Raw genomic sequence first — 20698 nt, forward strand, 5'->3', positions numbered from 1 at the left:
GACTAGAAGTCTGTGCTCAATATAGTTCCTCAGGCAGCAGATGTCCAACTACATGGAGGGCTGGGGTGAAGTGAAGGTGATCCCACCAAGAAAGATGTCTGGACATGGCCATTTAAGATCCTGCCTTCTTGGGGCGCTTGGATGGCTCAGTCAGTTACGTGTCTGCCTTGGGCTCAGGTCGTGATCCTGGGGGCTCGGGTCGTGATCCTGGAGTCCCGGGATCGAGCCCCACGTCGGGCTCCCTGCTCAGTGGGGAGTCTGCTTCTCCCTCTGCCCCTCACCCTGCTCATGCTGTCTCTCTCAAATAAATAAATAAAACCTTAAAAAAAAAAAAAAAAAGACTGCCTTCCTAATGGCATTATGGGTGCTTTTCATTCATGTGTTTTGGTTTAGCCATATTTTCTTTCTTTTTGTTTTTTCAAAGATTTTATTTATTCAACAGAGATAGAGACAGCCAGCGAGAGAGGGAACACAAGCAGGGGGAGTGGGAGAGGAAGAAGCAGGCTCATAGCGGAAGAGCCTGATGTGGGGCTCGATCCCATAACGCCGGGATCACGCCCTGAGCCGAAGGCAGACGCTCAACCGCTGTGCCACCCAGGCGCCCCAGCAATATTTTCTAGTTTTCAATGATCATGGATCATTTTTGTAATAAAACAATTTTTTTTTTTTTTTTTTTTTTTTTTTTTACAAAGCTTGTTCCTTTGTTCTGTTTTCTAGGTGGGGTGATCAGGGGAGTTAGTTATCAAACTGATGAGGTAATCTCAAGAAGTGATTTCATTGCCCAATCCAGTAACTAATATCACTGCGTGGACAGATGCACAAGAGGACAGCTTGCTGTCCACTCTATAACAAGCCTCTGCTCCCTTGAGAAACACCAAATGTCTTGCCACTGCAAGCCGAGGGTGGACCTTCGCTTTCATGGCACCTCCTAGATCCTTTCCAGTTCAGTCTGTGAATTTTGTTTGCTACAAGAAAAATATACTTTCCTGAAAGTATTAAACTCATTTGCTGGTTCATGAAACGGGACAGGAGCAGAAAGGCTCCCTTACATATAGGTCAGGGGATGCCTATGGGGTCAAGCAATAGGTTCTCAATATTTGTTGGTTCTCCGTGAACCATGAACCGTTTGGGAAAATACTCGCTAAATCTGGATGCTTACGAGTATGTCTAAGGCTTCTATAAACTTCCCTTGAGGAGATCTTGGCCTATATTCTTCTAAGTAGAAAGAGCCTATAGTCTTGATACCTGCATCTTAACCCACCAGCAATCCCACGGTGACTCCATTTCACTCGGTTGTGTTCAGGGACAAGTTTCTCCACAGTGCAGTCAGCGCGTATACCCAGAGATACCTCCGTCCACACCCCAGTATTCTCGTGATGTCTTCCGGTGAGTTGCTCGGCGGGGCGGCTACAACGGCAGAGATAAGGTGCCATGAGCCTGTGCTCACCTCCCCAGAGGGAATAAGGAGGGTGCTGGAGGAAGTCTGGAGAATATGCTGGAGATGTGGTCTCTAGGCCTCCAAAGTGAGGATAAGTAGGAGGGACACTAAAGCAGAGTTAGAACAACCAGCATTATTGATTACCCTACTCCCGGTGTTACATAACCCACGACAGCCCTGGGAAGCAATTACTATCATCTGCCAGGCTCAGAAGTCAAGTCACCAGTCCAAGCCGGCTCCGAGTGAGTGGCAGAGCTCAGGCCACTAATCTGGGCTGCCTTGTTTACAGGACAACCCCCTTTAAGCTGCTGGGCCACAGAGCCAATGCCTATTGAGACAAGACACCTGGATGTCCAGTTCTACTAGCTACTTTATGGCCCAGCAGGCAGCCTTGCCTCAGTTTCTCCAAATTGGCCTTTGGACAGGACTTTCTTTGGTTCTCCAGCAGGAATCTGTTCTCCAGCATTCTTGCTCCCTTCCCAACTCCGCAAGGGCCAGGAAGCCCTCCCCCACCACACCCTCCACAGTCCCTGGCCACCTCACTTCCCAGCACAGAAGGTCTTGTGGGCCGCTGGCTGAACTCTCCAGCCAAGCTGAGAGCCACTGCAGAGAGGCCCAGAGCCCCCCCTCCCTCCGTCCCCAATACGAATCCAGGCAGCTGGGGCTTCGTGCTGTCTTGGGGTCTGGGGCAGCTCAGGGGAGCTGTAAATTTGCTTCTCCTTGGACTTTCAGTCTGAATGGGCTGCCAGGAACAGAGCCTGCCTCCACCCCCGCCATCCTCCTGTCACACCCATCCCTTTTCAGACCCTGCCTCAGTGGCTGCTGCTCAGAAGTGGATGGAGGCTTCACAGGCCCTCCAGATCCCAAAGCCAGGTTGTCCCGGCTGGCTCCAGCAAGCATTCAGAGGATGAGCGGCTCACACTTCCCCACTCTAGGTCTCCCATTCTCTGGCTGAGGTGTCTGGAGTGGAGGCACCACCTAATACCTGCCACACCTAACCATAAATAGAAAACATGCTGCGTCCCTGGGGGTACCAAGGCGAATGAGAGCGCCATACACTGTCGTCTGCTCTTTTTGGTCAACAAGGCACCTGTGCTGCATGACGCCAGACAGTACCGTTCCCAGCGAGTCTGTGTGAATGGCGCCCCCTGGAGTTGTGCAGTGCTCCATCTTGAAAGCTGTGCATAGTGGCCCAGCCGGCAGGAGGCCTGAGCCTCGTCCATAAATGATGGCAGTGCAGAAGAAGGAGACAACTTTCTGCGGGGGGATCAGGGAAGGCTTCATAGAGGAGGTTAAGGCTTGGGTTTGGGCTCTGAAGAATGGGGAGGGGGAGAGATAGCATAAGAAGGTGATGCAGGTGGAAAGCACAGAGTGAGCAAAAGGCAGGAAGCATCTAACCGAGTTCATGTGATGGAAGGAATGGGAATGAGCAAAGTGGGAGAACAGGCTGGAGAGGTAGGTGGATGGCAGAGCAGAGAGGGTCTTAGTTCTGGGGCAACTGGGAGCCACAGCGGGCTCCTGCTCAGGGACGTGACACGAACAAGGATATTCAATGGGAAAGTTAGTGGGGATTGACTGGAGAGGTCAGGGAGGAGACCCTCTGCAGTGGCCAGCACCATGCCGGAGGGACACAAGGAGGCAGATGGAGAGGGCACTGGCAGGGGGTGGTAGATGTTAGAGGGGGAGCCCCAAGGAGCTTCCTGTTTTTTCTCTGGTTTTCAGGGTTCCGTGATATCAAGGGCACATAGCTGGACCCTGCTGGGCAGTAGCAAGGAGCACCTGGGTTGAAGTTGGCCCCCAAACCAGGCTCTGCCCTTTGGTAAGATTACTACAGCTTACGGGGTGGGCGTGGGGTGGACCAAGATCCTCTCTTGCACCTTCTCTCCCGAGCTGCGATCAGAGGGCTCTCTCCAAAAGTCCCAGATGAGCCAGCAGCAGCCCCGTCCAGCAGGCCCCAGCACCTGGGCGCTGGTGCTTATGGCCCATCTCCCCTCCTCCCTGGAAGGGAGGGGTGAAGGCAGGCCTCCAACAAGCTGCTATGAGGGAAGCAGTAGGTCCCACAGCCCATAAGGCTCCTCCTCTCCTCCGTCTCCTCAGGCGGTGTCTACCCCCCCATCTGTCCCTGGCCCCCTCTCCATGGTCAGGTCAGGGCAGTGACGCAGGAGTCAGGGGATCGGACAGCAGAGGCTGGGGGGGTGGGTGGGAGGCCGGGACAGAACGCATGTGTGGACGTGTGTGGACGTGAGTGTGCGTGTGCTTCTCCCACAGCTGGGATCTGGGAGGGAAGCGGAACCGGGCTCCGAAGGCCAAGCAGGGCTGGGAAGCTGCCTGGGTGCTGAGAGGGAAACTGGGACCAGAGGCACGGCAGGATGTGCGGACTGGGAGTCAGTATGCCAGGACTGAGGAGGGACTCCAGAGCAGGCTGGAGGTGTGCGGACGGCAGGGGGGCAGGATCCGTGCAAGTCAGGCCCTCGTGCCTTCCCACGGGAAGCATGCCAGCCTCTGCGTCCTGCCTCTCCCTCTCCTGACACCCTCTCTAATCATGCCCTCCCCACCTCACAGTTCCTTCCCTCGCCTCCACCCGCCTTTATTCAAGTCATCCTCCCCACGGCTTCCCTGACTGCTCCATCTAAACCCATCTAAACCCGCAGCCTCTTCCAACACTCCTGGTCCCTCCCACCCCTGCTCTCTGCTCTCCTTGGTCCTTTATTGCCATGGGAGATCGTCTTTTATTCATTTTTGTGTTGGTCGTCCCCCTCGCCACTAGAACGTCAGCTCCACCAGGGCAGGCCCCCTTTGTTTCATTCTACCCCCAGGTCCCCGGCCACAATTAGTACTCATATATACTTCTTAGATGAATATTCATTTCTCCAATGAATGAATGAGTGCTTCCCACTCTTTACACTCTTTCCTTTCTTTAAAAATTTTTAAAGATTTATTTATTTTAGAGACAGCGGGTGCCCGCGCACATTTGGGGGAGGGTCAGAGGGAGAGAATCTTTCCAGCAGACTCCCTGCTGAGCGCGGGGACCATGCGAGGCTCCATCTCACGACCCACCCACGAGATCACGACCTGAGCTGAAACCAAGAGCTGGACGCTCACCGACTGAGCTACCTGGGCACCCCAAATCCACATCTTAAGAGTGGCATTCAAGGCCCTTCACAACCTGACTGCTCCCTAACAGCCCTCTGGCCTGGTCTCCTCCACCTTTGCAGTCCACACCCTCCATCCCAACACACCTGACCCCCCTGACCCCCCTTCCCCTTGCTGATCTAGCTTCAGCCTCACCTCACGTCTCTTCCTACTGAAATCCTACTGGCCCTTCAAGGTTGAGCTCATGTCACCTTCTGCATCAAATCTTCCTCTATTCCCCCAGCTAACAGTGAGCTCTGCCTCTTCCAAACTCTTCGTGCTGGGCTCTGAACACTCCGGTCCTCACGCACTGCCCCGTGTACCTATCTTATCTCTGTTGTAAGCTACAAACTCCAGGAGGCAGGAGCTAGCTCTCAAACACATCTTTTTGTCTTGCAAAGCGTGTAGGCAGCTGACTTGCACAAAAGCGGCACTGATCATGCGCATAAAATATCTTTAATCTCATGGAACTGAGAAGGAAGTGAGGGAAGATATATAACCACCTGTATTTGTAGGACTTTGAACTAGGACATCATCATCCCCATTTGGCGGGTCAGGGCACTGAGGCTCAGGACTGGGACCACCTTCCACGGTTTGAGAGGCCAGCCAGCCTCAGACTCCGGCTCTAGGGGGCTTGCCCTGCTGCTTCCTAGAAGCCCCTGGGGCTTAGATGCAAATCTGAATCACCATCAGTCAGGGGGATAGCTCTGTTTTAGAGTTCTAACAAATTTTGCCACACAGGTAACCTATATCACAGGTCAAAACCAAAAATAACAAAAAACAAAAAGGATGTCAGAGTGCATGCGTGTCCTGCATAACATGTGCCCAGTGCCCTAAAAGTTCAATTTCTGGGTTTCCCGAGTCCTAGAAAAGTAAAGAGTGGGGAGAGAAGACCCCCAAATTTCTTACTCCGTGTGCCCCCATCAAATTCCTCAACACCAACAACACTGGTTTCTAGAACAAGTACTGGGATTGAGAAGGAAGGCAACTTGCCTTGCCTCTGCCAGCACCTTCCCGGCTTCCAAAGCTAGCTCCGTCGCAGGAGTCAGCGCTCCCAGCCCTGAATCCCCGCCCAAGACCGGGACGCGCCCCCCGCCCCGGGTGGGGGTAGCGTCGGGGTCCCCAGCCTTTCCCAGAATGGTAGTCCTCCCGCGGATGCGCACCCAGCCGCGCCTCCCAGAACCCGGGGTCGGCCGGGCAGACCGGTGCCACGCTCCGCGCCTGCAGCCGCTCTGCTCCCGCCCCGGTGAGCCCCCGACCCAGGCGTCCTGCCCCGGTCTGACCCCTCTGGCCCTTACCTCTGGCGACCCCTCACGCACACAGCCTGCCCCCCACCCCCACACACGCACGCACACATGCTGATAACAGCCCCGACCCCCGGCCGAGCCGCAGTCCCCGGGCCAACCCCGGCCAGTCGCCGCGCCCCACTCCTCGCGGACCCTGACCAAGAGCCTTGCGCTCGCTCTGTGCGACCCCGGCTCGGCGGCCCCTGGACGGTGGCCCCCTCCTTCGGGCCCTGGGGACAGCCCTGCCCCACCGCGCTTCCCGGGATGAGGGCTCTGGGCAAGGGCGCCGGCCGAGCCCCTGGTCGCTGAGGGGCCGGGGGAGGCACGGAGATGGGGGCGTGCGGTGAGTACTCGCCGGCCGGAGGAGCCCCCGCCCGCCCGGGCCCCTGTTTGAGCAGGAATTTACCGCTGGAGCTAGTGGCCCCGAGGTGGCTGGGTTCAAGGACCGACAACTTGCCAAGGACCCCGGAAGGGCAAGGGGGGTGGGGCAGCTTCCACGTGCCGGCAGGGTTTAGGGAGTCCCCGGGAAAGGTGAAATCTGACCTGGACACGGAGAGTCGGTTTGGGGGTTCGGGGAGAAGAGGGGCTGCTACGTGCGTGAGGAGAAAGCTGATACCTGGATCTTGGAGCAATCACCGGGATCTGCGAGAGGGGAAGCCTCTGTCACACAGGGATTGAAGTTTGGCCAGGAGAAGTGGATGCCGGTAGTTTGAGGGGGTGGGGTGTGCGCTCGGCAGCGGGATTGAATGAAGGCAAAGGAGGCAGAACCTGAGCGCTGGGAAGGTGGGGGTCGGGAGCGCCTCGCTGGGGGCAGAGGAGCGGAACGTGTGAACCGGCCCCTCCAAACCCACACACTCAGTCTGGCACTCTTTTCTAGAATGTCCTGCCCTGCTGCTTCTGCTGTCCTTGCTGCTGCTTCCTCTGGGCCTCCCAGTCCTGGGCGCCCCCCCTCGCCTCATTTGTGACAGCCGAGTCCTGGAGAGGTACATCCTGGAGGCCAGGGAGGCCGAAAATGTCACGGTGAGGCCCCCTCCCCAGGACATTCCACAGAACTCACTCTCAGGAGTCCAGGGGTATCCTCCAAGATTCAGGAACCTGAGTCCCTTCCTGGCACTTGGTTCAGGGGTGGAGGTGGGAAGCCAGAGCCCCCAGTAAAAGTGATGCAAGTGGTAGTCCCCGATGCAAACCTGGAAGCTAGGTAAGGGGCAAAGGTGGAGGGAGCTTTTGGGAAGACTGACACCCCCCCCACCCCCACCCCCTGGGTCGTGCATTTCAGATGGGCTGTGCTCAAGGCTGCAGCTTCAGCGAGAATATCACCGTCCCAGACACCAAGGTTAATTTCTACACCTGGAAAAGGATGGACGTGAGTTTATTTTTTCCTTCTCGTTGGGGAGTCTCATTTTGGGAACCTGATGGGGTGGGAGGGAGAATGACAGAAGAAGATGAGGGCTGAACGCAATATGTTCATTCATTTGTCCTTTGTTCGTTCGTTCATTCATTCATTCATTCATTCAACACAACTGATTCCAAGCCTTCACTTTGCTCAGCTTGGTGCTTGGGGCTGCTGAGAGGGAGGGGCTGGCTTAGGCTGCTGACTCCAAGTCTCCGTTTCCTTTAGGTCGGGCAGCAGGCCGTGGAAGTCTGGCAGGGCCTGGCCCTGCTCTCAGAAGCCATCCTGCGGGGCCAGGCCCTGTTGGCCAACTCCTCGCAGCTGTCTGAGACCCTGCGGTTGCACGTGGACAAAGCCATCAGCAGCCTGCGCAGCCTCACCTCCCTGCTTCGGGCGCTGGGAGCCCAGGTGGGTAGGAGCCTCCCTCACACTGCCGTCTGAAGGGTCCTGCCAAGAAGTACTGAGGCTCTCCTCATCCCCGCTCCAATTCTGTGCCGAATCCCATCTCCCTCCAGGGACCCCTGCACTGCGGTAACTTTCTGTTCTCTCCTTGGCAGAAGGAGGCCATCTCCCTTCCAGAGGAAGCCTCTGCTGCTCCACTCCGAACATTCACTGTTGATACTTTGTGCAAACTTTTCCGAATCTACTCCAATTTCCTGCGGGGAAAGCTGACGCTGTACACAGGGGAGGCCTGCAGGAGAGGGGACAGGTGACCAGGTGCTCCTGCCCTGGGCACATCCACCACTTCACTCACCACCACCGCCCGTGCCACGCCTCTGCACCACCACTCCTGACCCCTGTTGAGGGGTGAGCAGCTCAGCACCAGCCTGTCCCACGGACACTCCACGGCCAGGGGTGACATCTCAAGGGCCAGAGGAACTGTTCAGAGCTCAACTCAGATCTAAGGATGTCACAGGGCCAGCCTGAGGCCCCGAAGCAGGAGGAATTCGGAGGAAGTCAGCTTAAACTTGGGGACAGAGCCTTGCTGGGGAGACACCAAAACTCACCGTGGTGCCCTGCTGAACGGTGATGCCAGGACAAGCTAGAGGGCGGAGACCACTTTTTGCACCTATCAGGCAGGGACAGGAGGGACTGGAGAATTTAGGTGGCAAGCCATGAATTCTCCAGGTCTCATGGAGACTCCCATGACAGCAAGAGCCCACTGGACCAAGGGTGGTGGGAGCCATGAAGATGGGATGGGGGCTGGCCCCTGGCTCTCACTGGGACCAAGTTTTGTGTATTTTTCAATCTCACTGGCAAGAACTGAAACCACAACATGGCTCTTGACTTTTCTGTTTTCCTGGGAGCCCCCTACTTCCCTGGCCCTGCTCCCACCCTGGCAGCAGGCCACAGTCCTGGGAAACTAGAGGTGGAGGGGGTCGGGCCCTACGTGCTGCCTTGCATGGCCTGTCTGACCTCTTGACCCCACTGGGCCTGAGGCCAAAGCTCTGCCCACGCTGGTCAATAAGGTGGTTCCATTCAAGGCTATTCCTCAGTAGGCAGCTGGCAACCCTCTTCAGTGAGCTACAGCTGCCATCAAGGAAACAGGAACCCCTCTGGGGGCTGGTGGCAGCTTCCGGTTCTGGCCACTGGACCCTTATTATTTCTTCCTTCTTCTCCGTGGTGCTTCTGGCTAAAGCCACATTCCCGCATCAGCCTTTGCTACCTCTAAATCCAGCTGACCCCTTTCCTTGCCTGGGGATGCTCACCATTACTGCTCTCTCCTGGAACTTGCAGAAGGAGCCATGTTCCCCAACAGGGGTCTCACTGAGCACTCACTCCCGTGCCCAGGGCTATTCTAGATGGTTCGCTCACATGACCTCATTTTATTCCTTACACAACGCTATGAGAAAGTTTCCACTGTCATTCTCATGGAACAGATGAAGAAATAACTGCCCAAAGCCAAGACAGCAGGAACCCCCAGTGCCCCAGTTTTTACCCCCTCCCTCTTCTGCTTATCCTTCCTCATAATCCTTACCTGCTCCCTGCTCCCCTGGGATGGGGAACACAGAACAAACTAACTCAGCTTCTGCTCTCCAGCCCTACTTCTAATTCTACCCATTACTCCAACAATCCATCTCAAATTCCTTCCCAGAAATAACACTTCAGCTGCAAAGTACCCCCTGAGAGACCTGCGAGGACAGCAAAGGGTGTCACAGGGCTGTATGGGGATCCCAGTCCTGGCCATTATCATATCTGTGGGGATCAGTCTTTCTGCTCATATCACAAAACGTAGAGAACTCAGCCTGCACCCCTGAAAATATGCAAAAGAGAGAATTTCTGCAATCTGCAGCTGGGCAAATTATGGGTAGGTTGGGGGATTGGAGGGTATTTGCCAAGTATATGTGTGTGCTGGGGGCAGGGGTGAAGCCTGGTAGGAGGAATCAACAGAGAGGCGGACCCAAAGGAGAATTTTCACCATGGCCAATCCAGCTCCTGGGGTACAGTGCCCTCTTCAGGCCCTACTGGGAAATGTTAGAGAAATCTACACACGAAAGAACTTGGAGGGCTGTGATCTTTGCACATTCCAATAAAATTTTGTATTGCGGTTTCCACAGATGGCATCTGGTTCTTGCCCCACTGCTGTGAATCGGGAAGGGAGGAATCTGTCTTTCTCGCTGGCAACATCGAAGCTAAGAGAGTTGTCCTGAAACCCAAGGCATGCAGCTAATAATGGAGGCTAGGACCCAAACACAAGGTTTAGGACTCATAATCCCCAAGCATATCTCAGCCTGATGTGCCACCTAGACATCCCTGGGCCCACCCAGTACCTGGCTCTTTTTTCCCCAGAAGTCAGGGCCACCTACCTTATTCCTTGACTTCTCTTCAGACTGCTTACTGCTTTCTATTACCAAAAAAAAAAAAAAAAAAAAAAAGTTAATAAAACCTGAACTATATGACCCAGGCCAGTATGTTAAGACATTAAAAATGTAACTCATTTATTCCACATTTACGGAGTGCCTACCATGGGGCAGCCTTTGCAGCGAGTGCTAGGAAAACGCGAAATGACAGTCTGCGCCTCCAGGAGCCCAGTGTCCTCCGAGAGCAGGCATTCCCCTGGAGGCAGAAAGACACGAGCTCATTAACGGTATAGCCAGCTTGTATGGACAGGCCCGGGGTGGGAAGGACCTGGTGAGGGCCCAAGTCCCTGAGAAGAGACACACATACGAGGAGGGTGTTGCCAGATTTCAGAGGGTCTCCAAGTGCGGGCTGGGCATGTGAACTTTCCTCTGTACTATTATGATGATGATTCACAACATATTAAAAGCTGGCGACCACGTGATCTGCTGCAATTCTCGCCACAAGTCCATGAAAGGGGAAGCCCTCAGGTATCATCAGGTATCATCCCCATTGACCAGATGGGGAGAATATAACTAAGTTCCACCGGGTAGATGACGGAGAGAGTGCATCTAAATTCCTGGCAGGACGGGAGCCAACGCAGCCGGTTCTGAGTCCGCGGGTTGCATGACTGTTTAATGACGATGCCTTCTGTTTGTAGAGTGCTTTGCGATGTACGAGGTGCTTTCCTGGGCATTTTCTTATTTGCTCTCCTAACTGCATGAGGAAGGCAGACATGGTAGAGGATCTCCATTTCGCAGAGGAAGAAACTGAGAGCCAGAGAGATGATGGGCCTTGCCCAGGCTGTATAAGAACCAGGAGCCAGGCTCTCTGACTCCCCATTCCCTCTTCTAGCAGAAGCAGGGATCGCAGGGAAAGGACAGTAGAGGGAGTGGCTGGACGAGAGGAAGCAGCTCCAGGTCAAGGAGGCATCCATCTCTCACTAGCAACTCCTCCCCAGGGGGCGTCTGGGTGGCTCAGTTGGTTGAACGTCCAACTCTTGGTTTTGGCTCAGGTCATGATCTCACAGGTCATGGGATCAAGGCTCTCGTTCAGCAGGAAGTCTGCTTGAGATTCTCTCCCTCTGTGTCCCCCCCCCCAATAAACAAATAAATCTTAAGAAAAAAAAATCTCGGGGCGCCTGGGTGGCACAGCGGTTAAGCAAGCGTCTGCCTTCGGCTCAGGGCGTGATCCCGGCGTTGTGGGATCGAGCCCCACATCAGGCTCTTCTGCTGTGAGCCTGCTTCTTTCTCTCCCACTCCCCCTGCTTGTGTTCCCTCTCTCGCTGGCTGTCTCTAACTCTGTCGAATAAATAAATAAAATCTTTAAAAAATAAAATAAAGAAAAAAAGAAAAAGAAAATCTCCTCCGCACTCCATCTCCTACTTTGGGCTCCCACTTCTTCCCTCCTATCCTCCCCACCACCCAAGTCTCCCAGCACTAGGGGCCAACTCAGCCACCTCCTGCAGCCCTAGCTCCCACCCTGACTGCCACCTATTGGCCCAAAGCCTCTCCCTGGGCCTGAGCATCAGGCTGACCAAATGCACCTGCCTGACCCCAGCCCACAGGTCACCTAAGATTTTCCTGGAACTACTCAGAATCCTTTTCTCATCATAGCAGACAAGTATTGCTGGATTTGAGTTAGCTAAATGGGGCCTCTTAGACATTGGAATCTAAGCTGAATGTTAACTACGCTTTTTTCCAGCTGGTTGAGGCTAATTCCTCTAAAATTCCATCATAAAATGACATTATGAAAGATGACTGGCAACAGAGAAGCAGACAGTAGTATGGTTTCCCAACTTATGTGAGTCATGCCCAAACGTCCATAAACTCTCTTGATTTTTAAAAATTGATCAGTAAAAATAATTACATGACCCGCACACAATTTCTTTTAAAATAAACAGCTGTGCTAGTCTCTCCATTTTGCAGAAGAGCAAACGAAAGCCCAGAGAGGGTGAGCAAAGTGTCCAAGGAAACATAGCGAAGCCGACTGGCTTTAATTCTCGAGTACTTCCGGGGTTCTTCCACATGCCGGAGTCCCTCACACCTGTGCCTGCATCTGCTGGGCTTGACAAGTGACAAACCCTTGGGGGCCGTGTGCGTTGTGACCCCCCCCAAAATGCAGAGCCCAGTGGTGCCCTTCCACACTGCCATCCCATCCTGTCCTGCCTTGTGCACCAACCCCCACCCCAGACAGGTTGGAAGCTGTGACTGTCCCGCTCTGTGGCTCTGTGGCGCCAAAGAGAGGTCAGCAAAAGCAGCCCTCAGAGGACTGATTGCCCAACCAGGAGGGGCTGTGGATCAATTGGCTTCTGCCGCTCTTCTGGGTTAACCATTTCCTGGCTCTGTCCCTCTCTTGATTGCTCTCCTAACCTGGTATGGAGGAAGGGTGGATCAGGGTTGGGGCTGGGCATCCTTTCCATCTCCCGCTCTGATATCAAGAAGCAGAGGATCTCTCTCTCCCCAGGTCTGACCCCTCCGTGGTCCTATGGGTGCTCATTTGGGCAGGAGTCCCCAGGACTGCGAGGCGGTTTGGGACTTTCGGCTTCAATGCCTGGTGCACGGCTGTGCCAGCCCCTCCCTGACAGCTCATGAGAATGGTTGCCCCAGGCGTCACTTGTCAGGGGCAAAGGCCCGGTGCCCTGGGCATAGACTTGCTGCCAGAGAGTAGGGGGCTGCCAAGGTGAAGCAAGCGAAACTGAAGGTTTCTAGGAACACCTGGGTGTGCTGGGATATGGGAAATCTGGACAGGATTCGTTTCTCCAGAGCTCAGTTTCTACACATGGAAAATGAGGACAATAATTTTGCAGTGAGAAGGACAGCAGGTTCAGTGAGGTTAGCCCGCAAGAACGGCTGTTTATGGCTCCCAGAAAGTTCTCGATCCATTCCTGTCCCCACTCCTGCTGTCTGGATGTTAGCATTCAACTACACCACCATCTCTCACCCTTGACAGCCTCCTCTCCTGTCTCCCCAGCTCCAGCCAGCCCCGCTTTGGTCCACATCTGCCCAGGCTGCGCGAGCGCACTTTTGAAAATACAAGTCGGATCAAGTCACCCTGGTTGTTTAAATACTTTTGGTGGCTCCTCAAGGTTCTCCAAGACAGGGTCCCTGCCTCCTCCCAGTGTTACACACACACACACACACACACACACACACACACACTTGCATGCCATTCCCTTTTTTTTGTTTTAAGATTTTATTTATTTAGAGAGAGCACGTGGGTGTGCATGTGCACGTGTGCGCACGGGCTGGGCAGGGTGCAGCAGGGATAGAGGGAAAGGGAGAGAGGGTCTCAAGCAGACTCCACATTGAGCTCTGAGCCCCACACAGGGCTAGATCTCAAGACCCAGAGATAGGACCTGAGCTGAAGTCAAGAGTCAGATGCTTAGCCAACTGAGCCACCCAGGCGCTCCCCACACAGACCCTTCTTCAAAAATGTCGCGCTCCCTCTAAGCCTGGAACATTCTCTTTTCCTGGATGTGCCTCCCCAATTTCTTTGCCTCATTACCATGTTTCTGTGGTTTAGAAAGCCCCTCATGTGTCATCTCTTTCCAAAAGCCTTCCCTTCCTGTCACCAGTGACCTGGGGCAGGGACCCCTTCACACGGTCCCTACCAAGGTGCTTATCTGCCTGGTCACCTGTGGTCAGCCCCTCGGAGGGGTGTATGTGGACAGAAGCCCCAGTGACTGTGAAGTATGCTGGGGCAAGGTGGGAGGGCAGGCGTGGGCCGGAGGAGGGCGGCAGGCACGAACACAAGCTGGAAGGTAGGGGTGAGTTGGGCAGGACTGGCATGGAGCCCCCCTGAGAGGGGGACTGCTGTGACCTGCTTGCCACCAGCCTTCCCTACTCACCTCCTACTCCACAGATAAAGCAGAGGCCGCTATGGGCACCCGGCTGGCTTAGTCAGTGGAGCCTGTGACCCTTGATCTTAGGGTTACGAGTTTGAGTCCCACACTGGGTGTAGAGATTGCTTAAAAATAAAATCTTTAGGGGCACCTGGGTGGCTCAGTCAGTTGAGCATCTGCCTTCAGCTTAGGTCATGATCCCAGGGTCCTGGGATTGAGCCCCGCGTCGGGCTCCCTGCTCAGCGGGGAACCTGGTTCTCCCTCTCCCTCTGCTGCTCCCCCTGCGTGTGCTCTCTCTCAATAACATCTTTAAAAAACAAACAAACAAAAAACCAGACACTGCTAAATATGCCTTGGCAACGTCCCCTCCCCACCCCCTCCCTTCGCAGAGCTGGCTTGCCCCTCCTGTTGTCTGTGTTCTGGACTCTTCGCCTCTTTCATTTAACAACATATGCAGGTTCTCTTTCCACTGTCACAACACACAGATCTACCATCATTCCTTTCTTCTTAAAGTAAGGAATAAACTTTAACAAACAGTGTTAGAACATCAAGTGATATCATTTTTCTAAATTGTGGAAACAGACTCATAACAACATTTATCTTCTTAACCATTTTTAAATCTTTCTTAAAAATCTTATTTATTTAAGTAATTTCTACGCCCAACCTGGGGCTCGAACTCACGACCCCAAGATCAAGAGTCTCGTGCTCTTCCCACTGAGCCAGCCAGGCACCCCTCTTCTTAACCATTTTTAAGTGTACCCTTCAGTGTCCTTAAGTACATTCACGTTGCACAACCATCACCACAGGCCATCCACGGAATTTTTTCATCTCCCCAAACTGCAATTCTTTCCCAATAGACATTAACTCCCTATTCCCGGCAACCACCATTCTACTTCCTGTCTCTAAGAGTTCGACTGCTGTAGGTACCTCGGATAAGTTGAATCCTATGATATTTGTCCTTCCGTCTCAGGCTTGTTTCACTCAGCATCGTGTCCTCCATGGTGCAGCAGGTGTGAGAATTTCCTCCCTTCAAAGGCGGAATGATATCCCGTTGTACGAATACACCATATTTTGTTTTGTGGACTCTGGGTTGCTCTCGCCTTTTGGCTATGGTGAATACTGCCGCCATCGACACGGGTGTCCAGGCATCTCTTCAGGTCTTTGCTTTCACTTCTTTTGGGTCTACACACCCAGGAGTAGAATTGCTGGACCCGATGGTAAGTCTATTTTTAATTTTTGGAGGAGCGCCGTTCTGTTTAATACCTCCATAATACTGCTTCTTATGAAAAAATATTCCTTGACTACGATCCAACAGCCTATCTGCTGCTAAACATTTAGGTAACCTCGACTTTTCCTATTGTAAACCATGCCACAGTGATCATCTTTAAGGGTTGCCCGGATTTGGGCAAATACACACGGGTATCTGTGGGGAGATTCTAGAAAGGGAAGGTGGGGTCAAAACCACGCACGCTAGAAAGTTGGAGTCACTGTCGCATTACTTTCCGAGAAGCTTCCCCCAACCTACAGTCTTAGCATCAGTGTATATGAGTGTGTCTACGTACATCCTGGCCAACCCGCAACGCTTTCAGTCCCTTCAACGGTGGTCACTGTGACAGCTGTGGTTTTGATTAGGATTTTCCTTAGTACTAGTGAACCTCTTTTCCGATGTTTACTGGCTGGGGGCACGTGTTCCTCTGGGACTTGATTTTTTCTGTTCTTTGCCATGAAGAGTTTCCAGTCCCACCTTATTTGACCGGCCAGTCGTTTATGCCACTGTTGCCAGCGACAGAATTTTAGGTTTGAAATGACTTTCTGTTGGAATTCTGCCGACAATGTTCCATGGCCTCTTAGAACCCATGGTTGCTATTGAAAAGCCTGACGCCATGCTGATTCCTGATCCTTAGTACGTGACCTGCTCTTTTCTATCTGAAAGTGGTTAGGGTCTTCTCTTCCCCCCGCCACTCTCGAATCTCATGACATGCCTTCCGTGGGTGTCCTTGCATTCATCACACGAGACCCCTTCTAATCAAGAGACTTGTATCTCAGTCCCAGGAAATCTTCTTGGGTGGTTTCTCTTAAGCCATTTTTTTTCCTTGGTTCTTTCTGTTTTGAACACTTTTGGTTGGATGTTAGACTTCCCAGACGGATTCTCCGAGTCTCTTTCTCTTGGCTTTCCTGCTTTCCTTCTCTCCTGCTCTCATTTCATTTCTCTTCGTTGGATTTTACATTTCCACCCTTGTAGTTTCCATTTCCCAGAGTGCTCCCGTGTTCTCTGTCTGGTTTTCATGGCATCCTCCAAAGGCTGTCAAGCGAGGAGGGTCAGGGGCGGATAAAGTGCCTGGGCTTACTGTGCCTTCCCCTCTCCCCTGAAAGCCCCCTCTGAGGTCCCGCATGGCTCCTCCAGTCTGGACTCTGGTGCTGCTGGCGGGGGCTGCCTGGGGCCGGGGCCACATGCCTACCCCTGTCCGGTAAGCTGGGCTCAGGGGGTAATCAGGCGTGGCTCCAAGGGAGGGCAAGGGGCAAAGCTGGAGGGGGCAAGCAGGGTAACGACAAAGGACACAGCCCTGGGGACAAAGAGGATGATGAACAGGAATGGTGGGGGGAACCCTGCAGCCCGAGAGCCTGTAACTAAGGGGTGAGAAGCTCAGCAGGAACAGGACAGAGCCCAGGTGTGAGAAGAGGGAGGAGGCATGGAGTGGGAGACAGAGGAGAGGTGGGGCCCTCAGAAAATGGACGAACCCAGGGCAAATTCAGCAGATAGGAGACTTCGGGTAGAGGCAGTGAGACATGATGGATGGCTTGGTGTCCTGGAGCTTGTTTGGGGGGATTTGAGCAAATAGAACTTGCACAAGTAGAGCGGAGGGCTGTTGGGTGTGGCCCACGCCACCTGGGGAGGGGCAGCTGGCTTCTCTGTGGGGTTCAGCGGGTGAGGAGGGGCCATCGTTCTGTAACTCATCTATATGTTCAGTGGCCTGTAGCTGGGGCAGGACCACCTGCCACCCACCTGGCAACATGGGACCCACAGAATCCCCACTCTCAGCCCAAAGGAAAGAGCTTCCCAGGTGCGAACACTTGAGTCCTCCATACACAGGAACTGGTACCTCCTCAAGCGAGGCTTTCCCACGCATGCAACCTTGGGCACAGAGGCGCTGAGGGAAACCGTGGGGACGGGAGGAGCTCGGAGGGGAGATGCTTTTTCTTTTTTTTAGGAGATAGATGAGAATTTAGTGTGAGGAGGACTTTTGAAAACCTTAAAGAAGACAAGTAAACACACGTTCACTGCCTACACCTTAGTACGATATGGCGAGCACAAAAGGAAAAATCTCCCATGAATCACCACTCAGAAAGCTCATATCTTCGACACTTATGATTCTTGATAATAACCAGTATTCTTTTTTTTTTTTTTTCTTTTCTCCTTTTTCCAAATCAACCCCAAGGAAAGAGAAGCCTCCGGACTGGAAGGCAGTTGCTCGCAGCTCTAGGGATAACTGTGAGTTGGAAACCAGCACCATTCAGATTTCTCTTCTTCCCCGGGGTGGCCACCTCCAGGGCCCTAGGGGCTGAGTGATGGCACAGACATGCAGTGAATGTTAGAGGGTGGAGGAGACATGGAGAAGTAGAGGCCAAGCCCTACCTGGAACAGTCACGTTCAAATTAACAACAAAATGTATGCACCCAGACAAAGCCTGTCTGCCCGGCTGAATCCAGCCCCAGGGACCCCAGTTTGCGACCCCTGTCCCAGAAGCCATTCTGCCCTGACCTCTGCCCTGAATTTCTCCTAAGAGATTCTTATTTCTTGGATTCTCTCTTAAGAGGCTCTGCTCTGGACCCTAAGTCTCCTAGTGGCTGCCTTCTCTGCGCTTAGCAACCCGTTAACTCCCACCCCCCAGTTTGGCCCTCTCCCCCGTCCTGGCCTCAGAGCAGTCCTTTCTTCCCAGCTATTCTCACCCAGTGTGACTTTGAGGATGACTCCAAACCCCTCTGTGATTGGACCCAAGCGTCCACAGATGACGGGGACTGGATTCGAGCCAGTGGGCCCTCCCCCACTGGCAGCACCGGTCCCCCTGGGGGGTACCCCAATGGAGGTGAGGAAGCCTAAGGTTTAGGAAGACAGCTGGGAGGTCGGCTCGGGCAGACCTGGGCGCAGGGAGAAGGGAGGCAGCTGGAAGTGGGTTCCTGGACTCCAGATGGGGGGTGGGAGGGGCAGCTGTCAGGGGCGGCAGGGCCTCCTCACCATCCTGGGCTCTGCCTCCCCCAGAGGGCTACTACCTGCACATGGAATCAAGCACCTTCCACCGGGGCGGGGTGGCCCGCCTACGCAGCCCCCCCATTTGGGAGCAAGGCCCCCTCTGTGTGCACTTCGCCTACCACATGTTTGGGCTGTCGTGGGGCGCCCAGCTCAGACTGCTACTGCTCAGGGACACCAAGAAAAAGCACCCCAGCCTGCTCTGGAAGCACATTAACACCCAGAGCCCCTCCTGGATGCCCACCGCTGTCACGGTGCCTATGGGGCTTGTCCTGCCCAGCCAGGTGAGGCCGAGGGCAGAGCCTTGAGCCCCAGGGGGTATTATCTGGGTCTGTCGGGGGGTGGGCAGGAGGGGCTGGAGCAAAGAGGGGGCGCGGGGCTGGGCCATCTGAATTCAGGCAGGAAAACTGGGAGCCCGAGGCAAAGGAGCTTACAGGGTGGGTGGTCCCCTCCTTTCTCCCACAGGTGATGTTTGAAGGAGTAAGGGGCAGCACAGCTTACCTGGACATCTCTCTGGATGCCATCTCTATCCATCGGGGCTCCTGCAATCGGGGTAAGCCTCTGTCCCTCTTCCCTTTTCTGACTCCACCAGCTGCCCAGGGCGGCAGAAGTACCTCAGGGACCACGACCCTGCTTTCTCCCGAGTTGGGGCTGCTTGCTTTCCTCTACCTCCACATCTCACACATTTGAATCCTGAAGCAGCCACACCTAAAGAGAGGTTCTCTTTTAACAGGGTTGTGGTAATACCTTTTCTAGAGTGACCAACTATTCCAGTTTGCCCTGGGCTGTCCCTCTTTTTGCATTGAAAAGTCCTGCATCTCAGGAAACCCTCAGTTCCTGGCCAAAACGGGATGTCTGGTCACCGTTACCCCAGATTCACCCAGAATCAGCCCTCTAAGCTGACACGAGAGACTCAAGGGGAGCAAATTCAAGTGAAGGAAAATTCCAGAAGCTGAGTGCAAGGAACTAACACTTACTGAGCACAGGATTATGCTAGCTGCTCTCCACAAATGATCTAATTTACCACAGGCGGGTACTGTTGTTCCCAGTTATAGATGAGGAAACTAATGCACAGTTTAAACAATCTGTCCCAGGAATAAACCGTTAAGGGGTGGGGCTGTATCTGCCTCAAAAGCCCACCGTGGCTGACAGCAGGACACAGACTGGGACAGAATTCTGACGCCAGGCTAAGGCATACTTTTTGGAGCTTCATCCTCCTAGAAAAAGCTAAATCCTCCCTTCCCCTTCTTCTTCCCCCTCAGTCTGCATGATGCAGACGTGCAGCTTCGACGTTCCAAATGATCTCTGTGGCTGGAGCTGGATCCCAACAGCCTCTGGGGCCAAGTGGGTCCAGAAGAAGGGGCTGTCCGGGGTGCCAAACGTGGGGCCTGAAGATGATTTCTCTAGCCCTGGTAGTGAGTAACGGCCACACTTCCGTCCTTTGCCTTTCTGGGCTTCTAGTGACCCCTGCAGGAGTTTATGATGTTTGCCTGACTAACGGACAGTAACTGCCCTGGGATGGCCTGGGGTGAACCCCAGCAACTTCAAACCTCCGTCCGCTCAAGTTACTCGGCTGACCAATGCCGTCCCACAAACTAACCCTAACCCATGCTCCCTAATTTCTTTTCTAAGTCCCCCCCCTGCTTTGTTCTCCGTCCCTTTGCATTTCTCCATTCTCAATCCTCTCCCTTCGTTTTCCTGTTCTTTTCTCTTCTCCTCCGTCTCCCCCCACCACCCATAAGTCCTTTCGGCTCACTCCAACGGCAGGCTCTCCTTCCTGGGCTCTTTCCCGCTGCCTGAGATCTGCCTTCTAGAAAGACCTGGAGAACCACCCCCTTCCCTTCACTTGGCGTATCTCTGCATCTCACCGACCGCCTCACAGCATTAGCACCCCAGGCCAAGCCCAGCGGCCTCAGTAAATGTTGGCTGCTGTTTTAATATTCTCTGTCTTGCTTTTTCCCTCTTGCTTCCTATTTTTCCATCTTCTCTTTTTCTCCCACTTCTTTCCACCAACCAGCTATCCCATCATCACCCTCCTTGCGTTTTCTTTCACCATTTACCATTTCTTTCCTTCCTCTTCCTCCTCCTTCCCTGCTGTTTCCTCTCTTTTCTCTCCCACTCCCCCCACTCTCCGCCTCCCTCCCGTCCAGCCCTCTTTTCCGGCCTTCCCAAAGCCCGCCTTTCCAGAAAGGCCTGCGCGAGCGTTCTCACCGGGGAGGACCGCGTGGGAGTCAGGGAAGAGCACGCCTGCGCGGCTTTATTCCCCTCCCCCGGCTACCAGTTGCGTCACGGAGCGAGGTCCAAGCTGATTGGCTGTCTGAGCTGCTGGGGGTGGGGAGATGCCGGGTTCTAGGCCTTGGCTCAGTTCTCTGTTACTAGTCTCTGTCCCTAGTCTGTGTGAGTCAACTATATGCAGTGGGTCAAGAACCGGAAGAGGACACGACTCTGGGGGACCTAAAGCGTCAGAACTCAAAGGACGGGATTCTGGCTGCTGCTTCTGAGAGGATGCTGCGTTTCATATGGC

At 54.0% G+C, this 20698-nt stretch overlaps 2 protein-coding genes and 1 long non-coding RNA gene across 3 annotated transcripts in view; 2 read left to right on the forward strand and 1 right to left on the reverse strand.

Moving 5' to 3' along the window:
• Positions 1 to 593: 593 nt before the first annotated feature.
• Positions 594 to 20298, reverse strand: LOC148110471 (uncharacterized). The gene is made up of 5 exons (XR_015726847.1): positions 20235 to 20298; positions 18676 to 18882; positions 10212 to 10303; positions 10054 to 10091; positions 594 to 1407 (listed from the first exon to the last, which is right to left on the reverse strand). It is a non-coding gene; the product is annotated as an uncharacterized LOC148110471 (long non-coding RNA).
• EPO (erythropoietin) lies at positions 5726 to 8741 on the forward strand. Its single transcript, XM_087859848.1, has 5 exons — positions 5726 to 5816; positions 6734 to 6876; positions 7133 to 7219; positions 7475 to 7654; positions 7804 to 8741. Exons 1-5 carry the CDS (start codon positions 5726 to 5728, stop codon positions 7957 to 7959), a joined length of 657 nt encoding a protein of 218 aa, XP_087715974.1. The 3' UTR covers positions 7960 to 8741.
• Positions 15999 to 20698, forward strand: part of ZAN (zonadhesin) — a 33236-nt gene continuing 28536 nt past the window's right edge. The window contains exons 1-6 of the mRNA XM_087867806.1: positions 15999 to 16396; positions 17366 to 17418; positions 17867 to 18013; positions 18187 to 18458; positions 18640 to 18727; positions 19437 to 19589. Of these exons, the coding sequence (XP_087723932.1) occupies positions 16320 to 16396; positions 17366 to 17418; positions 17867 to 18013; positions 18187 to 18458; positions 18640 to 18727; positions 19437 to 19589 (790 nt within the window). The 5' untranslated portion in view covers positions 15999 to 16319. The remainder of the gene's footprint in view (positions 16397 to 17365; positions 17419 to 17866; positions 18014 to 18186; positions 18459 to 18639; positions 18728 to 19436; positions 19590 to 20698) is intronic.

Source organism: Ursus americanus, chromosome 2 (genome assembly GCF_024610735.1).
Source record: "Ursus americanus isolate L20-20 chromosome 2, mUrsAme1.1.p, whole genome shotgun sequence".
Taxonomy (NCBI): Eukaryota; Metazoa; Chordata; class Mammalia; order Carnivora; family Ursidae; genus Ursus; species Ursus americanus.

What these genes read in the sequence shown, in the direction of transcription:
- EPO (XM_087859848.1), top strand. Translation starts at nt 5,726, where the DNA reads ATGCGCACCCAGCCGCGCCTCCCAGAACCCGGGGTCGGCCGGGCAGAC. An exon ending in GCCGCTCTGCTCCCGCCCCG is followed by an intron (nt 5,817 to 6,733) that starts GTGAGCCCCCGA and finishes ACTCTTTTCTAG; the next exon opens with AATGTCCTGCCCTGCTGCTT. An exon ending in ACACCTGGAAAAGGATGGAC is followed by an intron (nt 7,220 to 7,474) that starts GTGAGTTTATTT and finishes CGTTTCCTTTAG; the next exon opens with GTCGGGCAGCAGGCCGTGGA.